The 20987-nt window shown below is 38.7% G+C and overlaps 1 protein-coding gene across 4 annotated transcripts in view; it reads left to right on the top strand.

The window, feature by feature from the left end:
- Positions 1-20987, top strand: part of PLD5 (phospholipase D family member 5) — an 87315-nt gene that overhangs the window by 49095 nt on the left and 17233 nt on the right. For 3 of the 4 annotated variants that reach the window (XM_080997738.1, XM_080997739.1, XM_080997740.1), the window contains 3 exons: positions 3810-3978; positions 7159-7273; positions 18996-19123. In XM_080997738.1, the coding sequence (XP_080853864.1) occupies positions 3810-3978; positions 7159-7273; positions 18996-19123 (412 nt within the window). Of the gene's footprint in view, positions 1-3809; positions 3979-7158; positions 7274-12323; positions 12372-18995; positions 19124-20987 lie in introns of those variants that run through there. The other variant, XM_080997741.1, reaches the window with a different exon arrangement.

Below are 20987 nucleotides of genomic sequence, written 5' to 3'. Positions count from 1 at the left end.
AGCAAGATGAGTGCTGCACCCCAGTCGCCTTGGACTGGACTTAGGGGTCCTTTACCTTTTATATATTAAGGTTCATTATATGTGTGTTGCTATATTCTTTGTATAAAAATGCACACCATGAAAGAAAGAACCTTTGCCATTCAATATACTAGGTTGGAATCAGTGCTCAGAATATTCATTGGATTCAGATTTAGTCGTGCTTAGAATAGACTCTCTGAAATCAATGGAACTTAAGTGATTTCACTGCATCTACTTACAGTCCTAACCATGTCTACTCAGCAGTAAGTCCTGGTGAATTCAAAGGGGCTTAATCACAGGTAAGTGGGATTTCAGTCTGTCTGGATCCAACCCGTTGTGCTTAGTAATGATTATTCTGAGCATTTTGGGTTGCTGTTTACAATCCTGCAGATGGAAGAAAAAAGAGGACTGATTATGTGCCAGAAACATCCCTAATACTGTCCATTAAATAGATTTCTCACAGGTGCCCAAGGCTTGTATATCTTGCGTACAAAGACAGCCCTGAGCGCAGGATATTTGTAACAGCATTTAACCTTTTGCCTCTGAAGCATTTAGTATTTGACATGCTCCAGCTCACTGTAGAATGAATACTGATTGTGACAGTCAACTGGTGCATATATCTAATTTCTCTTGTAATAAATATCCCCCTTCTTGTTCAGTGAAAACAATTTATCACTACTTCATATAAACAGTTTTTTGAACAGGACGGAAAGTATGCACAGAAAAAAGTGATGCTTGTTTTAAAAGCCATTTGTAAAGTTAAGCCTAACAGAATGCCAACAGATTAAATAGCTAATGTGCTTAAGTCATGGAGCTTTCATATTCCAAACTGCCATTTCACCTGAGCATATTTCAAGAGGTTTCTGCATATAGTTCAACTTTTGCCGATTTACATGACTGAAATGACATTCAAATGCCTGCGAGCGGTGACTACCCAACAGTGGTAATTTCCTAGGGAGCTATATAACTTAACTCAAGTAAGAATATCTACATGGTAGGAATATTTCATGTGTTACCGCCTAATAACATGGCAAAGCACTTATATATGTTGTGTAACATTTGTTGACTTAATCCATAGCAAATTCCAGCTGTCAAGAAATAGTCTGCAGCATACAATTCCTAAAGTGAGGGAGAAGTGCAGACACATGTAGTTTGACATCCAGATACTCAGCTGAAAATGTAACAAAGACACATGATTGATAATTAAACCCTCATTTCATGTTAACAAAATTAACTATAATTTTTTGCCCATTGCTTTGTGATATACTGATAAATATCTATATCCATATAATTCATATACTGTGTGTGTGTGTGTGTGTGTGTGTGTGTGTGACCCCAGAATATATTTGAGCATAAACCCCATTTTCATGGAATCATACAGTTGGAAGGAACCCTGAAGATCATCCAGTCCAACCCCCTGAAATGTAGGAATATACAGCTGACCCAGAGGGGGAGCAAACCTGCAGCCTTGGTGTTATCAGCACCACGCTTTAGCCAATTGAGCTATTTTATCTGCAGTTTTCTGCAGGAGTGGAGGAAAAGCCATATTATAAGTAATCCTGAGTTTTCTTGTAGAGGACAAATGTTATTCCTACGGAGGCCTAGTTCCATTGTTCCATTATTCTTTCAATAAGGTTGGTAGAGATAAACTTGCTCTCTATTTTTATCCTGGAACAGAAGTGCAAATTCTAGGTCACATACTGTCCCTCTTGCTCAACCTTTCTGTTCTGTTTCCCAATCTATTATGTGAGGGTGATAATGCTCGTCTGTTTACGTCACAAGAATGTTCTGAGGGTTTAAGTAGATAATGGGAAAACGGAACAAGTTATGTATTAAACAGCTTCATCCTTCTAAAGGCCTTCTACTTGTTGCCATATTTTTGAGCAGAGCAGCCTTTTCTTCCGTTTTTTCTTTTTCTTTTAAACCACAATTTTTGTTAAGGTTAGTTGTTGTGACATGGCTGATGAGACTGAACTGTTCCCATGAGACTTCTCTGGTTTTAAATTTCATACAAAACCCAGCAACTCATTGTGACGTGAGAGAAAAATTAACAGGTTCACCATTGCAGAAGAACCTGGAAGTATAATTTTACCAGCAACATTATTTATAGTTCTAGTATGTTTATTTTTGAAAGTGCTCATATAAGATGCTCTATTTTATTTTATTTTTACAGAAAGGTATTAATCTCTATTTCGTATGTCCTTAGATGAGCTGGAATGTGAACTGGTCTCTCAGATGAGAACCAATCGTCATAGCACTGCAATTGTGTACCAATTGTGTACTCATGTATGTTATTTATTGAGCCCTCCTACATTCACTTCAAGTTTATTATTTTAATAGCTCTTTTCAGAACACATTTCATATATCATTGTAACACCCCTCTGAGCTAGTTATAATATTTATTTAAAATATTTATGGCCAGCCTTGAGGTAACTTTTGTTTTTCAAATGTAGCATTTAAAATAAAGAAACAGAAAATGAGCAAGCACACTTTCTCTAGAAACTGTTCTGGTGAAATTACAACTATCCACTCCATTTTTATTAAAGCTGCTACTAGACAGTATACTTTCAAGGTGGCTGGCCAGATGAACAGGGTGTTTTGCTGTTCCTTTTCTGTTTCTGCAAATCTGGAGCTACTTGGTGTGGCTTATTTTATTTTATTAAAAGGTTTACAAACTTATTTTCAGGATTATTATTCTCAAAGGGCAAAAGTACAAAGCAGTTACACAGCAAACATAAAAGCATATAAGATCAAATTGAAATTCACTGAAAATGGCAACAATTAATAAAAATCAGATTGAAATAAAAACATCTTAAGAGGTCTTTTAAAAGTCACCAGTGGTTCATGGGGGAGGGAATTCTATGCATAAAGAGCTACCACTGAATCCCTAGGACCTATCAACCTAAGATCTCTTACTGGTGGGCTATAGAGCAGGGGGCAGGGAGCATCTGGGACTGAAGGAAGGGAAGATTGGAGTGACATGACTCATCCAAGCATTTTGGCGTGCAAGATATGAAAACCAGGGGATGGTAGAGTGTGCATATTCTTGTGAAGAAGACAGCAGGGTTTTCACAGAAATATGGGCATCATAATAGGAAAAAATAGGGGGCATATGAATTGACTATGCACTTGAGGAACTAAGTGTGCTAAGAAATACAAGTTGTTTTAATTAGGTGCTAGGACTTGATATATTTTTGAGTCAGAGTTTGAGTCCTAATAACTACGTGAGTTTCCTTCTCTTTGTCATTCCAAGTAAGAAAAAGAAAAGACCAATAGCTATGAAAAGTTAAGCAATGAATGTGTAAGCTGGATGCATCACCTCCTCCCTGACAGAGAGGGGAGGATCATGAGCAATTTTTAGAACAAATTCTACACTCTCTGACATGTTTAGCCACACGTAGTTGGAAAGTGTCAGCAAATTATAGGAAACTATTTCAAGAGGTTTTCCAAGATCCAGATAGATGCTACTAAATCAGATCTTTTTTTAACATCTAAATCTGCTGTGGGAACAAAATAAAGTTTTTACTATTGTGGGTCCCCAAATCTCTTGACACATTAAATAACTGATGTAAAGAAAAATATATAAATGTTTTTATAAATATATAAATGTATCGAGCATGCGACAATACATACCTTTAAAATGCCTTGGAAGTAAAATACTTCCAAGACCAGAGGTGGATTGGGGCAGGGGGGACTATAAGAAACCAACACTTACACCCTTGTGAAATTGGAATAATTTAAATCAGTTGAGTAGTTTTGTAAACTGTCTTCCTTTCTTTGTGTCTTCTCAGGGTTGCTCTTGTGGAAAATATTCCTGAAGGCATAAACTATTCAGACAGTGCACCGGCCCATTTGTCTCTTTTCCAAGGCTGGATGAATTTACTTAATATGGCTAAAAAGTCTGTTGACATAGTATCTTCCCAATGGGACCTCAGTCACAGTCATCCATCTGCATTCCAGGTATGCTTTATTTAAATGTTCATGGCCTTGATCAGGTGCTTGGTTTGCATTTTACTGTTCATCCTCTTCTGTGTCTGAGCTCTTGAGATATGGTTTTGTTAAGAACGTCTTGTTTGCTTGTTCTCAAAATGAGACTTCCTTTTTGTAAGAACCAGTTGCCTAGAATAGTTTCTCTCCCTCAGCATTTTAGCGAATGTTTCTCTGAATAAACATACTTTTGTATGCAGATTTAAGAAATATACATATTTTTGTAAGCAATTTCCCCCAATATGATGCATGTTTAAATGTTATTTTCACCAACATATGAATTTTATGCAAACTTTACTCTAATATATGCATTTTCGTACGTGTTACTTGACTGGAGAACAGCACTGCAAAATTCAGAGAACCTCCAGTTTCAAAGGAAGTCTGCACTTCAGTTTGTGAATTTGGTAAATTCACTTTTAAATGTGAGTTACATTTCTTCCTAATTTCAGATCACACGAAATGGAGAGAGTCCTGGAAAACAGATTTTAGAGAGACACTCCCTAATTCTAGCACAGAAATATTTTCATATTTTATTGTAATGATATTTTCTTTAAAAAAAGAAATGAAAAGAAAGAATACAACAACAACCCTGCAGACACTGCCATGCACTTTCAACTGGTAAACATATTCATGCTTTCATATATCATCTACCAGGGATGGGCAGACATGGAATCTAATTTGTGTTTACCAGACCCCCTGAGATCCACCAAACAGAGTTAGGTGCAAAATAGTGGCTCCAGCAAGTGGAAGAACACTAAGAATTAAGAAACAGCGTGCCTCTGAACACATGCTAAGCGCACAAATTTGCAATCAGTACCTGAACCAAGTTCACACGTGCCGACTGCTGTTTTATCAAACACACCCCGCATTCATATTTAAGCAACCAAACTAGGGTAGAGTGCGTTTTTCAGCTGTTGTTAGATAGTTGGGAGTCATAAACCCTTTCCAATTTCCTGCAAATCACCCAGGAAGATCCAGCAGATCCAAATCTACCTTCTACCCCCTCCTATCACATAACATCTATCATAACTGTATAACATGTTAACTGAGATCCAAAGGGTTTGAATCAGGAATGCCTTAGAATCAATAAGTTTACTTATTTAGCCTGCCCCTTTATGGACAATTCTTTGCAGCTTTCGCATGTCTAATTGCTGAATTTTACAAAAAAAAAAAGGGGGGGAATTAATAATAGCATTTAAAACAGAAGCAGTCATTTAGGATCTTTCAGATCCATTTATTTTTTCCAACTATAATACATCAGATGCAGATCAGTACGATTTAAGTGGCATGCAATCAGATGAAGGATTGCATTTTTAAGGAATAACAACTAAACTTTCAGGTCCAGATGTTAGTCATTTGGTCACTCTAACTGAGCATTCTTTCGAAGTTTTGTTTACCACTATTGGATTCAAACAATAGCACATTGTCCATTGAAACAAATGCAGTAGAATGTAAAGCTATAATGATGACATTGTTGGCGCTGATGCCATTAGTGCAAGGGCTACTGTGGAAGTTGTGAAGGAGTATAAAGATCCAATTCCAAAAAGCAGAACTAAGAGGAGCTTCTCTAGAGTCAAATGAAGAAGAAAACCTTTGCTGATATGCAAAGTTCTATATGCACTGTCCAGTTTCAGCAAATGCAAGAAGCCTCTGGACAAGGATGGCTCTTGGGCTGGGGTGTTGTTGCTGTTTTGTTGTTGGTTTTTTGTTTCTTTATTTTAGATCTTGTGATTTATGTGGAAATTGATCAGCTTGGTTGTGTATCTTATAAAGTTTAATTTATTGTTTATTGCTACTTTTGTTGCATTGTAGTTACATTTTTTTTCATGTTGCAAGTTATCTTGAGCATGGTTTGAAATACGGAAAGGCGGCATACAAATAAAATTATGTATTTATGTATTTAGGATAGAACTTGCAATGGTATACTCTTTTTCATTTGATACTGGGTTGCATGTTCCATATTTGTTGCATGACAAAATATGACACCTTGTAACAATGGGAACATTGTTAAGCATTCTTATAGGAGGTTCAATAATACGTGGAAAATTCAGATTCCTTGACTTTATATCCTCCTCCCAGTTTTTATAAGTTGACATTGGGGGGGGGGGAGATTTTCATGAAATGTAAGACACTCACAGCAGTTTGTTATTGTCTTCAAGAGAAAGGAGTCCTTGCACAGTGGTATAAGGGGCTCTTAATAAAACTTTTTAAAACATGCAGAGAGCAGTGACTAAAGCTTCATAGCCATGGCCAGCATATAAGAGCTTGATTCTCAGAAATATCAGAAGGAAAAAAACCACCAGCAGTTGGGCATCCTAGGGCCGAATTATATACGATGACATGGCAATATCACATTTGTTTATGTGTTTATCCCATTCACATGTAAAGCAAGGGGTTGCCAGGGTGGGCAGGGGCTATAATGGAAATGGCTCGGTCCCTGAGCAGAGCTGGAACCTCTCATGCTCTGTTTTCCTCTGAAGTAAGTTCCAGTTCTTTAAAATATGTGAACAGTGAACTGGTCTCCCACAGTTGCATCTATTTTTGTCCTTAGAACACATTGCTGTGTAAGATAGCACTTCAGCTTAAATCATTGCCATGCTCTTATTGCATCAATGGAAATTTTTGAAGCAAAATAAATAAATCCAGAGTGAAATTCCACCTACGTGAGGATCTTAGCATCTCCCTGGAGTTGAGACTGCAAAGTGACAAAATATACGAGAGAAATTATTTATTTAGATTTCACCATCACCCTATTCCGAGAGTTCAGAGAAGATTGCAGTATCCCCTTATCTTGTTTTGCTCTTATAACAACTCTGCAAAATAAGCTAGGCTGTGAGATAGTTGCTTTCTTAGGGTTTCTTGGAGACCTTCATGGCTGAGCAGGGATTTCAAATTATTTTAACTGCATGGCATTAAGAAGTTGCATACCTTGCAAAGTGCTCTTATTGTAGACACAGAATGTTATGATGCCTCTTATGTACATCATGATTTAGTAATTTTAAATGCTTCTTTCAGAAGACAGATTCAAGTTCCACTGAAGCATAAAACATTATATCAAAATAGACACCTGAATGTATATTAATTGATTTTGTATATTTTTGTGTGTCTAATAATCATTCCCAAGCATGTTTCCTTTGTTGTTTTTCCTACAAGGGGCAGCATCTGTTTGAGAAATTGCAAGACCTGTTGTCTCAAAATGTAGAGATCAAACTAGTGAGTGATATTCTTCACAAGGAATCCAAATTATTAAATGACCTGAAAAACAAGGGTAAGATCACGGTTTTTATGTTGCTATATATTCACATTAATTTATAAGAGTTGCCTTTGCTTGTTCTTAATATGTGGGATGTTGATATAGGCCCAAGTTAAATGCATAAAATCATTGACTGGATTGCACCCTAAAAAATGAAGCCTTTTTAAGTTTAACTAATTTTTGTGGGAAAGTTAAACACATGCATAACTATTACCCACTTAGATAAACTGAACTTCAAAATGTTTAAAGTAGCTGGATTTTTTTAAAACACTGATATTCACTATGGAAGCAGTGCTCTTAGATTAAAAGTTTTGAACACAATGCTTAGGATTGGCAAGACTTTCACAGTAAGCATTGTAAGTGGTGATACCAGTCCCCAAGAGTAATTTACTACTGGGGACATACTATTGTCCCTATGATCCCAGGGAGATCCTGAAATGAAGAATGAAATCACTGAAACATCCAGTAGTGAAAATACAGTGATGGATGACTTCAACTACCCTCACATAGACTGGCTACGTATGTGTTCCAGTCATGACAAAGAGGGAAATTTTCTAGATACCCTAAATGTTGGTCATGGAACTGACCAGAGGAACAAAGACCCTGGACTTAAGCACTCGGGACCTGGTGTGAGATATAAGTGTTTTTGAGCCAGCTAGGAGCAGTGACCATAGTGCTATTAAATTTAATATAAATCTAAATGATCAATTGCCTTAAAAAATCAAATCCATTAACATTTGAATTCTAAAGAAGAAATTTCCCCAAAATGAGGGAATTGGTAAAAATGAAGTTGAAGGGCAAGTCAAGCAGATCAAATCACTCAAAAATGTTTGGCAGTTGTTTAAAATGCACTCCAGTTGAGCTTTTAATACAGTGGTACCTCGGGTTAAGAACTTAATTCATTCTGGAGGTCTGTTCTTAACCTGAAACTGTTCTTTACCCGAAGCACCACTTTAGCTAATGGGGCCTCCCGCTGCCGCTGCACCGCTGCTGCACGATTTCTGTTCTCATCCTGAAGCAAAGTTCTTAACCCGAGGTACTATTTCTGGGTTAGTGGAGTCTGTAACCTGAAGCGTATGTAACCCCAGGTACCACTGTATTGTATATTGCAGATTAGGGAAAGTACCAAGGGGATGTCAGCATGGTTAACTAGCGGAGTCAAAGAAAGAAGAAGAGGTGAGAAGGCTTCCTTTAAAAAATGAAAGTCTTCTCCAAATGATGAAAACAAAAAAGGAACACAAACTGTGGCAAAAGAAATGCAATCAGGCTATAAGGGGTGCCAAAAAAGAATTTGAGGAGCATATTATATTGCTAAAATACATAAAGACCACTACTAACAAAAATATTTAATTACATTAGTAGCAAGAGAGGCAGCTGGACCCCTGAGTGACAAGGGAATCAAATGTGTGATAAAGAAGGATAATGAGATTGCAGAGAAGGTGGATGAATTCTTTGTATTTGTCTCCACAGCAGAATATATAAGGCAAACCACTGTGCCTGAACTAACTTCTATAGAAAGGGAGTCTGAGGAACTGAGAAAAATGGTGTTGATGAGAGTTGAAGTTCTAGGCCTAATAAACAAAAGGGGGGAAATGAAAAATTGCTGGATCCATATGGCATCCAACCAAGAGTTCTCTATATTTTAGAAAAGCAACTTGTTCATAAGATCAGCCTCAATACCCAATGACTGGAAAGTGACCACTGTAACACCAATTTTAAAAAAGGGAAATGGGAGATGGGGATTCCTGGAAATTATGTTAGTTAGCTTAAGTTTGAAATTCCTGCATTGCCTTCCAGCTCTACAATTCTATGACTTTCCCCTGGAAAACTAGTGAGAGGTATTGTTAAAGATAAGATAACCAAGCATATAGAAGAGCAAGTCTTGCCGCTGCTGAACTAGCATGGCTTCTGTAAGGGCAGGTTAGATTACTGCAACACATTATATGTAGGGCTGCCTCTTAAGGTGGTTTGGAAATTTCAGCAGAATTCGGTGGCCATATTGCTCACCAGGGCAAGACAGTCTGAGCATATTACACAGTTCCTGGCCTGATTGCACTGGGTGCCAATTAGTTTCCAGGCTCAATTCAAAGTGCTGGTTTTGACCTATAAAGCCTTAAACGGCTCAGGACCTCAATACCTCAAGGACCACCTTTCCTCATACGAACCAACTCAGATCCTATGATCATCATCTGAGGCCTTTCTTTGTGTGCCTCCTCCATGAAAGCTCCAGAGCATGGCAGCACAAGAACAGGCCTTTCCTGTGGTGGCTCCCCATTTGTGGAATTTTCTCCTCAGGGAGGCTCACCTGACACCTTCATTACATAACTTTAGGTGTTAGGCAAAAACATCAGGACTTGGGCTGATTAACAGCCTATGCTGGTCTTTTAATTGCATTTGTGTGAGGAGGGTTATTTGTTTTTGTTTTTATCATGTATTTTGTGTCCTCATTTTTAATAATAATACTTCTGGGAAGCAGTTGCTGGAAACCTCATGGGGGAGAGAGCTGTTGCACTCAGCTCCATCTTGCCAGCTTCACATAGATATCTGGTTGGCCACTGTAAGAATAGAATGCTGGATTACCTGAGCCACTGCCCTGATTCGGCGGAGCTATTCTTACGTTTTCTAGAAATCTATTATAATCACATGACTGCTGGTGAATATGGGTTTCTTGGAATTATTCCTACAGCCAAATTGTTTATCTTCATTGTGCCACTTATAATATACCTTATGTGGGTATAGTATACATCCATTAGCTTTTATGGTTTGTGTGTTAGGGCAGCACTATAATGGATAAATATTAATGTACCAATACTGCGTGCTTCAAAGTTACTTAAGTTAACTTCTCTTAGGATCCAAGCCAAAGTCAAATGTGTGAGCCATATGGAGCCAAGTTAACTGACATTTTTAGTTGGCTTGTAGCTGGCAGTTAAGAATTTCAATTGGTTTTAATTGTTTCATTTAGTAGAAATGTTGCTATAACAGCACTATTGAGACTTTCAGGCTCATTTTTTTCAAGACAGATTGGTTACTGAATAGGAGTGCAACAGATATTTATTTTCTGTTATCCTTAAGATATAAAGCAAGTCTGTGTCCTGCTCATTATATGATAAGGCAAATACAATTCAAGACCGCTAGTACTATGCTGGTGTCAGTATCACATGATTCCAAACTTCCAAGGTGATAATTCTAAGCTGTTTCCTTGATATCAAGATAGCACCAGACATTGTTGCCTTCTTTGCTTACATCAGAAGTGGCTTGCTGCATGGGGTAAAGCCATTAGCTCCTTGACAGACGGGTCACTGGTAGGGAGAGGGCAAGTGTCAATGAGGAGCTTGGCACAGTGCTAGTGCAACAGCAGAGCCAATCCAGTGCTCCTGATGGTGTGTTTATATCATGCCAATCTCCCCACCACCTCAACCCTCTCCTTCCTCAGGAGAATGGAGAAACTAACTCCCTGGTGAGAGACTACAACATCTGGGCCTTTTTATGTTTCAAAATCAGATGTAGCATGCCTCTGGATTCCAGTTGCTTAGGAACAACATCCTGCCTGTGGGTTTCACATAAGAAGCCTGGTGTGCCGCCGTGGGAAACAGGATGCAGGACTAGAAAGGCTTTTGGTCTGATCCAGCCGGGCTCTTTTTATGCACTCATGTGCATCTGTGTGGCAGCAAAATCAGATTTTCACCAAATTTACAGAAAAATAAATTTCTTATAGCACAGTCATTACATTTTCAATATCTATGTGCCAAATGAAAGAACCACATCGGTTAGAACATGCATTTGATTTTAAAGTGGCCCACTGCTGCTTTCTATGTGCATTAACCATGTCCTAGAGTTATGCACTAGAGACTAAAACTGTTGCTAATCACTAATATGACATGAGCAAAAGTTTAAGGAAGGGGAGACCAATTCCAATAATTTTGATAATTCTATTAAGTCAGGAGGGTTGCATGGTTATGTTGACTTGGGAAAACACTTTTGCTACAGTGCTATTGCAATGGTTTTTTTTTAAATCCAATACTTTTCTCTTTTCACTTCTCCCACAAAAGACTAATGATCAAGGTGACTGGTGGTTCTTTGTAAGCATATAGAATCACAGAATCATAGGGGTAACCAGCACAGAATCCTCCAGATAGGCCCATGGTCAGGGATGGTAGCAATTGTAATCTAATCCTGGAAATAATAGGTTTTGAAAAAGTTGAAAGGTCATATATTCCATATACCTGCCCAGGTCTTTCCCTCACTTGTAATCAGTTATGTGCTTGGAATGCATGGCTCTATTTTAGTAGCCTTTTTAGCTTTTTTTATTTGGATAACAATTGGGGTTTATGTTTGTTTGTTTGTTTGTTTGTTTGTTTGTTTGTTTGTTTGTTTGATAAATATGAGTCATTGATTCTTCATCCCAGAATTCTGACACCTGCAATCAGTCTTTTCAATGACTAATTCAGTTTGCAATCTCCATCTACAGACTGTGTATACAGACCTCCAGATTTCAACATCCAACCTAACTTTTGTACTCCCACTCCGTCATCCCTCTAACCCTTGATTTATGTTATCTAGCCTAATGCACAGCTCTGGAGAACTTGTAAAAATTACTCACCTTTTTGAGACATTGTGGTTTGTCCTAATAACTGTGTTGCCCAACTGCGGATTTTGGAGTGCTTCACTTCTTCTATCTCATGATGATTATGTCAAAGTCTGCATGTATTGAAAAGGTCCTTCTGCAATGTGTAGTGATTTTACATGCTCTGCAATAAGCATTCAGGTCAGTGAGGCTTTAAACCATTATAGTGTCAACATTCAATACATTAGACGCTCTATGGGAATGTAACCTTATTCTTGCCAAAGATCCACTGAGAGCCAAAAGCTAGAAAGAGGTAGACTCAGTTTCACAGCTTTTAACATAAAATTATTCTGAAGCCCAGGGTTAGATGCATTGGGTCTATCTGGGAGGTGGGAGGTGAAATGTAATGAAAACTCCCACCTTAGAAATTTTAAAATATATTTTTTTCTGTAATTCACTAGCAGCATCAAAATCAGGCTCATTTTCTCATTCACTTTGCAGGGAAGTGTGAAACCCAGAACCTGTGATGAGATGGTCAAGAGAATGAGGGTAAGTCACCCTGGAATGAGAAAATAATGTGCAAAGTTAGATAAAGATAAAATAAAAGGGTGGTGTTTTTTTTTAAAGAGGCAAAGAAAAACAAATTTGGAAAAATGAAAAAAAAATGAAAATCATCCTTATGTTCCCATGGAGCTTCCATATATGAATGTTGACACTTCTGAATTCATTGTGACCCAATGGATTGTGGTAGACTTTGGTCCCAGCTCCCCCATAGATCTTGCGGAGTGAACTAGATTCTGTTTCTAACAGCCTCAGTTAATAAAGGGCAACATTAAGACTCATTCAAATGCTCAACAAGCAGCATGGAGGCCACCTGAAATTTAATTAGCATGGTAGCTCTCTGAGAAAGCCAGCCATTTGTGTGCAGTATCTTACTAAACATATCAGGCACCACAGCACAGATTTCTCCACTTCTCACAAACTGTCAAGTGGAATATTTCTGAACAGTGGATCCTCATTGTGCGTCACTGTACACTCTAATTCAGTTAAAAATACAATTAAATAAAACAACTAATAAGAACAGTGCCGCAGCAATCCAGAATGGTGCCTGGGAGAAAATGAAATGTTTCTACTTGGCGGTGGAAAACCCGCAAGGTCTCTGCCATTTGTGTCTCTAGGTAGGGAAGTGAATTCCAAAGCTGGGGAGTTAGACCAGAGAGGGAACTGTCTGGTACTCAACACCTAATAGGCTAAACCCACAAAGGGACAATGAGAACGAACACACACACTACTACTACTACTACTAGCAGTAGTACTACATTTTTACTCCTTTTTTTTTTTTTTTTACCTGAACCTGTGCCCTTAACACCAGCTTGAGCTGCTGTTGTTCAAAAGTCAAGCTGTTGTGTAAAAGAGAGGATCATGTTTTTCTGGTCAGTTAGAACACATAGTTTTATTCTTGTTAGATCAGCTAGGTGTTCTTTTTGTATTTTGCTGATAGTTCCATTTTTGCTTACCTAAGGAATGTTAGATTGCGTTGAAAGAAATTATATTTTCTAGCATTATTTGATACCGTGCTTCCAGACAAATGATGTATTTGTATGAAAAGTTAGATTATATTCTGTTTTAACAGCTCAATTTGTTGTTAATCTTCTGTGATTAGAGCTGCTTCTTAGTTCACACTGCCCATATGCTTCAAAACAGTAGTTTGTGTGTGAGTGTTTGCTTCAATCTGGCGTTCGTCTGGTGTGAAACATATGCAAGACACTTTACAAAAATAAAATTAGAGTCTCTAAGTTTACAGTGTAAGTAGGCAGCAACAATATCAAAGGCTAAGGCTGCAGTACTGTACATTGAATTCAGTATTGCTCATGTCTGAGTAAGCATGGGTAGGATTGTACTGTAAAAGTGGCAAATAAAAGCTATTAATTAATTAAGTATTTATAAACAGTATTTATACTTTTTTCTGCATCTCTGCAGTCTTTATTCTAGGGAAAGTAGTAGCCATGGGGCCAAAACAAAATCTTAATGTCTCACAAAGAGGGCACAGGGATCCACAGTGGAACATAAGTCTCTCCAAATTGGAAATGCACTTAAACGCTTGTCTCTTACTGTTTGTTTTACTAAAGAAGTCACTATAAAAGGGACTTTTCCCCTTTGGGAGCTGTATTCCTAAGCTGAGAAAACTTATTCCATTACTGCGATGGTTGATAGTGTAAAGCAGGATTTTCTGGTACCAAATTAAGAAATGGGGCAGTCGTATGTATGGGAGCCAAGTTTTAGTTACATTTTTCAAAGCTTTGATTTTGTTTTCTGTAAACAGATATGCAATAAAATGTGGGCAGATTTTCATAGATGTTCTATTTAAGGTTTTGATTGACACACTTAATAGCTTTGCTGTCTGAAATGCATGAGCAACAAATGTAGTCAGTTCCTTGGAGCATAATTTTCTGTTAAGCAAAGTTGACAGAAGCCATCAAGAGCATCCTTATAACTGTACAGGCAACGCTCAGCTTATGCTGGGGTCATGTTCTGGGATAGTGCCTAAAGCCAAAGTAATGTATAGTCAAAACCCATTGGGTTCAATGGAAGGTGGAATTGCCAAGGCTTCTTTTCCTGGACACCCACTCCCTTTCTGGCTGCTTTTTATTTGTTTTTTGCTGATTGTGTATAGCTTAATGTGCACACATTAAATGCACACGTTATGAGTTACCAGTAGTTGTTTCAGTGGCATTCCAACAAAAGACAAAATAATTGAGTATGATGATGTAATCTGAGATTTGGAAAAGTAGCAGTATTTTTCACTACCACCACCTAGGACTAATCTACACCAGTCAGTTAAAATGTTAAAAATGTGTTATAAAAATGTGACGCCATCCGTCGTCAATGGAAAATTGCATTGAGAGCTATATTACCTTTTAAAAGCATTTTTACAGATCGGTATACTGTAGATTTTTAGTGCAACTTTGCAACATAAATAGGTAACGTTAACTCACATAAATTCTCCAAATGCTATGAATTATGGCATTTTTTAAAAATTTAATAGAAAAATAAATAAAATGCAAGTCAAATTGTATAATTACACTATTATAGTGGCTGTGCAAATGCATGGCTGAAACCCCTTCACCTCTTTTGCAAAATTGTTGATATTTTGAGGAATATACATCAATAATCGTTAAGTGAGGGTATTGGTAAGGTTGCCATATTTCAAAAAGTGAAAATCCAGACACAAAAGGATTTTTTTGGCAAAATCTTTAAAAGGACAGTTTTTGAGCTATTTTTAATAAAATTTGGCAAAAGGTGAGGAACCACCATACAGAATGAGACCCAAGGGTATGGAAAAATAAATGAAACTAAATGTTAAGCTGAAAGTGGTGAGTATATATGTTGGAAGGGAGGAAAATAAGTTAAAACGTTCCTTTTTTTAAAAAAAAAAGGTAATTTTTAAGATAGGATCAGAAATATTGAAAGTTGCTTATTCTGTGGGTTTCACATGCTTACGTAGCAGAGACTGGAAACAGTCTAACCTCTCCACACCCTTTCAATGCTCGGGTGTTAAAATGGCAAGTAAATTTCCCTCCAGTGGTGGAGAGCTGCTACTACCAGTTCTGCTACTGGCAGTAGACCATCAAAGAGAGAGTTGTGGGGAGCCAGTGGCTCAGTCCTTGAGCCCTGAAGCTGGCATAGAAACCCTCCCTGCTTTTCTAGGCTTTTCCTCCTTGGGGGGCTGGCGCAAGCTGGCATGGCTTTAGATGCAACAGTGGATCCATTGCTCCACTCCTTGCAGGTCACATGTTGGGAATGTCCTGCTGGACTCTCCTTGAGTCTGAAATCATTCTTGCCAGGATCTCTCTTTTTTAAAATATTGCATTCAACACAAAAACAGGCCATTTTTCAGTTTAGACGTTTGAGTCAGATGTGCAGTAAAATACGTAGCCTTGTATTATTGACTTGTGCATCCCTCCATTTTACACTTAACCACATTTGAATGCAGAGGGTTTGCACTAATGGAACTTCTGGAACACCTCCAGACATTTGGCATAAAGCTAAGAAGGAAGCTTAAAATGCCTGGAGATGAGCTGCTTTACCTCTGTGCCACTGGAAAATATCCAATATGAAATGGTTCTTCTGTCAGCAATTAATCTACTTTTTATATATATACCGTATTGGCCTGAATATAAGCCTCACTTTTCCCCCAAAATCCCACTGTGAAAAGTTAAAGTGAGGCTTAGTCCCCTGCCCTCTCCCCCAAGGCTGCGAAGGGAGAGAGCAATGAAGGGGAAAGGCCGCCAGACAGTGCGGCTCCCCTACCCGCCTGCCCAGTATGCAGCCAGGAGCAGTGAGGAATGGAGCAACATGTATTTGGGTATTTTTTCTTTTTTTCTTTCCCCCCTTCCAATTTTAAAGGTGTGGCTTATATTCGGGTGCAGCTTATATTCGGGCCAATACAGTACTCTGTTTCTTGTAAAGATATTTTTTAAAACCCCTGCACTTCTTTATTAGTTGCTACCTCTAATAAGACCCAATGATACTAAACTCGCATACTATAAAGTAAGTTCCATGAAATCTGTAATGTGTGACTCTAAGTAAACATACTGAGCTCTCATAGTACAGTGGTACCTTGGGTTAAGTACTTAATTCGTTCCGGAGGTCCGTTCTTAACCTGAAACTGTTCTTAACCTGAAGCACCACTTTAGCTAATGGGGCCTTCTGCTGCCGCCGCACCGCCGGAGCACGATTTATGTTCTCATCCTGAAGCAAAATTCTTAACCCAAGGTACTATTTCTGGGTTAGCGGAGTCTGTAACCTGAAGCATATGTAACCTGAAGCGTATGTAACCCGAGGTACCACTGTATAAAGCATCTGCAACTGAATTACCTTCAACTGCACTGCGGATATTTTTTCTAGCCATATTGACTAAGCGCAAGGCAAGAATAACACAGTGTCTCAAACTCTTGACGGTTTGATTCTCAAGTATTCCTAGGAATAGAGAATTATAGGTGGGAGGCCATGTCATTTGTGTGTGTAGAAAATCATCTTACAAAATGCAGAGTGGGAAGATCTTAATATGGCTGGGATGGCTTGTGAGTAACTGCTTTCAGGTGGACGAGCAGAACAATCCACAAGGGGTTTCAATGATTCCAATGGGGACAATGTCTTACTTTTCCCTGTTCCTCTGAGGAAAAAAAAGTTGGCAGGCTAGTTCCAATAGGGAGATGCTTTGTCTGCCTTACGCATTTAGTTTATTATTAAGATCACAGAATCATAGAATTGTAGTGTTGGAAGAGATCCTGAGGGTCATCTAGTCCAACTCCCCTGGTGCAGATAACAGATATTAATTCTTTATATATTTCTAAGGGAATTGTGCATTGTTGAATTAAATAATGTTTTATATATGACACATTTTGAAGGGGGTTGGAGGAGTAACAAAAATATTCTGCTGGTATACAATCACAGAATCACAGCAGGAGACCAAAAGGAGCACTCATTAATTAATATTATTATATTTTTAATTGAGTTGCCACAAGGAACCATTTATGAATATGGCATTAAAGTAAGGGACAAACAGAAGTGGTTACCGTATTTTTCACCCTATAGGGCGCACTGGCGCACCGGCCCATAGGACGCACTTATTTTTGGGGGGGGGGGAAATAAAGGAAAAATATTTTATTCCCCCCCCCCGAGCCCCAAAGCGCAAAGAAGCCAGGACAGCGAGCGGGATGGATCCCACTCGCTGTCCTGGCTTCGTTTTTAGCCTCGGGGCTGGGGGTCCGGGAGCGAAGGCGAGGTTGCACAACCTTGCCATCACTCCCGGAGCTTGCAGGGCTGGGGGCGGGCCCGACCCCAGCCCCCAGAACGGGTCCGAGAGCAATGGCGAAGTTGCGCGCAGCTTCACCATCGCTCCCAGAGCTTGCTGGGCTGGGGGGATGGCTTCAGCAAAAGCCTGCATTCACCCCATAGGACGCACACACATTTCCCCTTCATTTTTGGAGGGGGAAAAGTGCATCCTATAGGGCGAAAAATATGGCAATTTTGTTTTGTTTTTTAAAAAAGAATGCAGTTGGGATAGTCTTAGAGGCTACAAAAAGCCTTTGGGTGCTGATGTGGCCTACAGGCTTTGAGTTAATCACCTTGTTCTAAAGGTTTCTAGGAAGCATAGTTAAATCTAACCCAGTTTTCCTTAATTAAACATTGAAATCTTTGCATATTAGTTATTGTAGCTATTGTAGTTAATGTATTTACAATTGACACTGTAAATAATGTCAGTAGATGGCCTTTGATGGGGTTTAGTTTCACCAGTTCTGCATAAGAAATGTCCTTTCTCAGAGGTCAGCAACCTTTTTCAGCCGTGGGTCAGTCCACCGTCCCTCAGACCATGTGGTAGGCCGGACTATATTTTTTTGGGGGGGGGGATGAAAAAATTCCTATCCCCCACAAATAACCCAGAGATGCATTTTAAATAAAAGCACACATTCTACTCATGTAAAAACACGCTGATTCCCGGACCATCCATGGGCTGGATTGAGAGGGCAATTGGGCCACATCCAGCCCCCGGGTCTTAGGTTGCCTACCCCTGTCCTTTATACACATGTACCATCCAGGCTAGGGATCAGCAGAGAAATTTGTGGTGCCTGTCAAGAGGAGGAACTGCCTCCTCCTCATTCTAAGTCTTGCAAGAAAATGGATTTAGAGAGATTAAAAACTAATTTCCTGACTGGACATGGAGCACTGCACAAAAAAGAACTGGAAAGAAAGTGTGTGGTTCTTAATGACCAGGTAGTTATGTCTCTGTCTAGCCAACTTTCCTTCCAGAAGGACTCTTATTACTTCAGCTCATGCTTCTGAAGAGCTGTAGCTGATGACTATTAAAATTATTTGCTTTTGACAAGATTCCCAGATACCTACCTTACCCTACACTGCAAAATGTAGCTAGAAAGTTGTGATAATAAATGTAGCTATAAAGTTCCTGTAATGGAACAAGGCCCACTGAACATGGTGAACATGCACAGTGTTGGACTGCATCTCTGAGTATGCCTTCCTAAGCCCACTTCCACTGAACTCCATGCTTAAGATGGCCTTGTTAAACTCTGAAGTGATTGACTATGTAAGCTTTTTTTTGTTTGTTTGTTTCCTTATGCACAACTTTAACTGTTATGTTCTTGTATTCCTTAGGTGCTGAAGTGATTTTTATAAACATGACGGCTTACAATGATGGCCATCTGCAGACATCATTCTGGATTGTGGATAGGCAGCATGTATACATTGGAAGTGCCAGTTTAGAATGGAAGTCACTGTGGCAGGTACTTTCAATTTATTTATTCATTTAGAGCATTTTTTATCTTGCTCTTCAGTCAGAGGGGCTCTCAGCAGGGACAGACTTTAGTACAGTGGTACCTCAGGTTAAGAACTTAATTCGTTCTGGAGGTCTGTTCTTAACCTGAAACTGTTCTTAACCTGAGGTACCATTTTAGCTAATGGGCCCAGTCCTGCTCAGCCCCTCTTCACTGCACTGGTTATTTATTTTAAACTGTTTGGCACTTAGCTGTGTTCTAGGACATTGTTCTTATTTACGGCAGAACATATGAGCTATTGCTTCTTTACCCAGCTAAAACTGAGAAACATTGTAATTAGTGGAAACGATACTAGTTCCCAATTTGTTCTAATTATGACATATTGCATTGTGGCAGTAAATTAAGTACAGTCTGTGGTCTAGGGGTGGCATTTCAAGTCTTTATCTGTATTGTGTTGATGCAAATGTCTTTGTTCCTTAAGAATGTTCTTGAAAATTGTGCTTTGCATGCTAAACTTACACAGTTTTACAGAAAATATGCAAGAGTAAGGATCCGATGGATTTAAAGAAAAGACCTACTACGTGATTTTAAAAAACTGGAAATTGCGCTTGTATTTTTGGCATCTTAAAATCCCTCAAGGAACCATTCTTATTGATCAGCATTTGTTTTCAGATGTATTCATGTGTGAAAAACAACCCATTCAGTAATGTTTGTTGGTTGCAGTAACATGCTGAATAGTGCTCTTTGACTTTGTATTTGTCGCGCACTATACTGCAGTGTTCTGAATAACAGGAGATTTTATCAAATCATCTCTGTATCTGAATGTCTTTCATTTTGTTCCTTTTTTGAAATTCCTGTCAGAAGCAATAGTTTAAATTGTAAGCAGTGGGCAATTTTTAAAGAAAACTCTAGACTTAAATATGGTATCTCTCATTGGGTGAGTGCCAATAATCTGTCTCTTCCCATGCAGCTGGAGTGGGAAGTTATCCTCTATCATTCTAGCCTCTCCCCTGGAGATGGAACAGAAGTGAATCCTTTCGTTCTAACTAGCCTGTATATTGCAGGGCTCTTCTAGCAAAACCAAAGAAGGAGCTAATGCAGCTTACTGATTTGCTAATTAGGCTGCAAAGCAGTTTTAACATGATACAGAGTAAAGCATGATTCCCCAGTGGGGGCTGTCCTGGAACCCACATGTGGTCTGGGCATATGGACTGGCTGAAGAGCAGAATCAGAAGTCATGGCAAGCGAGGAGCTGACATTGCAGGAGGAGATCTGGGGGTAGTAAGAGCATGGTCAACAAATATATTCAACCAGGGGCAAGTGCCCCAGACTATTTGGTGAAAAGAATACTCCATAGCTCACATTCCTTACCCATCCCTGCTCAAGTTTTGATTTGCATTGCACTTTGGAGAAAATAAAAACAGTAAGAGTCTCTCCTATTCTTTCTGATATTCTCCAGACTTCTGAGATGAGATGACTCTTGATCAAGTCCCCTGGTTGAGGTATGAATGCTGGCTGTTGCTTATCTTCATTGGTAGCAACCACAAATAGAGGCTTCCTATTTGACCAGGACAAGGGTCCTGGACCTCTGAGTAAGATTGTACAGAGCTGTGAATAGGCGAATGAATTTTCACTATTTTCTTTTTTTAATACTTTATTGACAATCTTATACAACAAATATAGTATACATCTTATTTAGACATGAGTATAAATCTTAGAAACAAAACAACAGCCGTATACAAGTAATACTCCATTTGTTAACAAACAATAAACTTACGGTAATTTATATTTCTACTGTCTCTTGTTTTCTTCTCTATTTATTAACATAGATTAAAACAAAAAACAAAAAAACCCACATAACTGGACTTCCTAT

This window comes from Podarcis pityusensis, assembly GCF_964106645.2.
Source record: "Podarcis pityusensis genome assembly, chromosome: 3".
Lineage (NCBI taxonomy): Eukaryota > Metazoa > Chordata > Lepidosauria > Squamata > Lacertidae > Podarcis > Podarcis pityusensis.
Note: the sequence above shows the minus strand (reverse complement) of the source record. Positions and strands in the feature narration are given on the sequence as shown.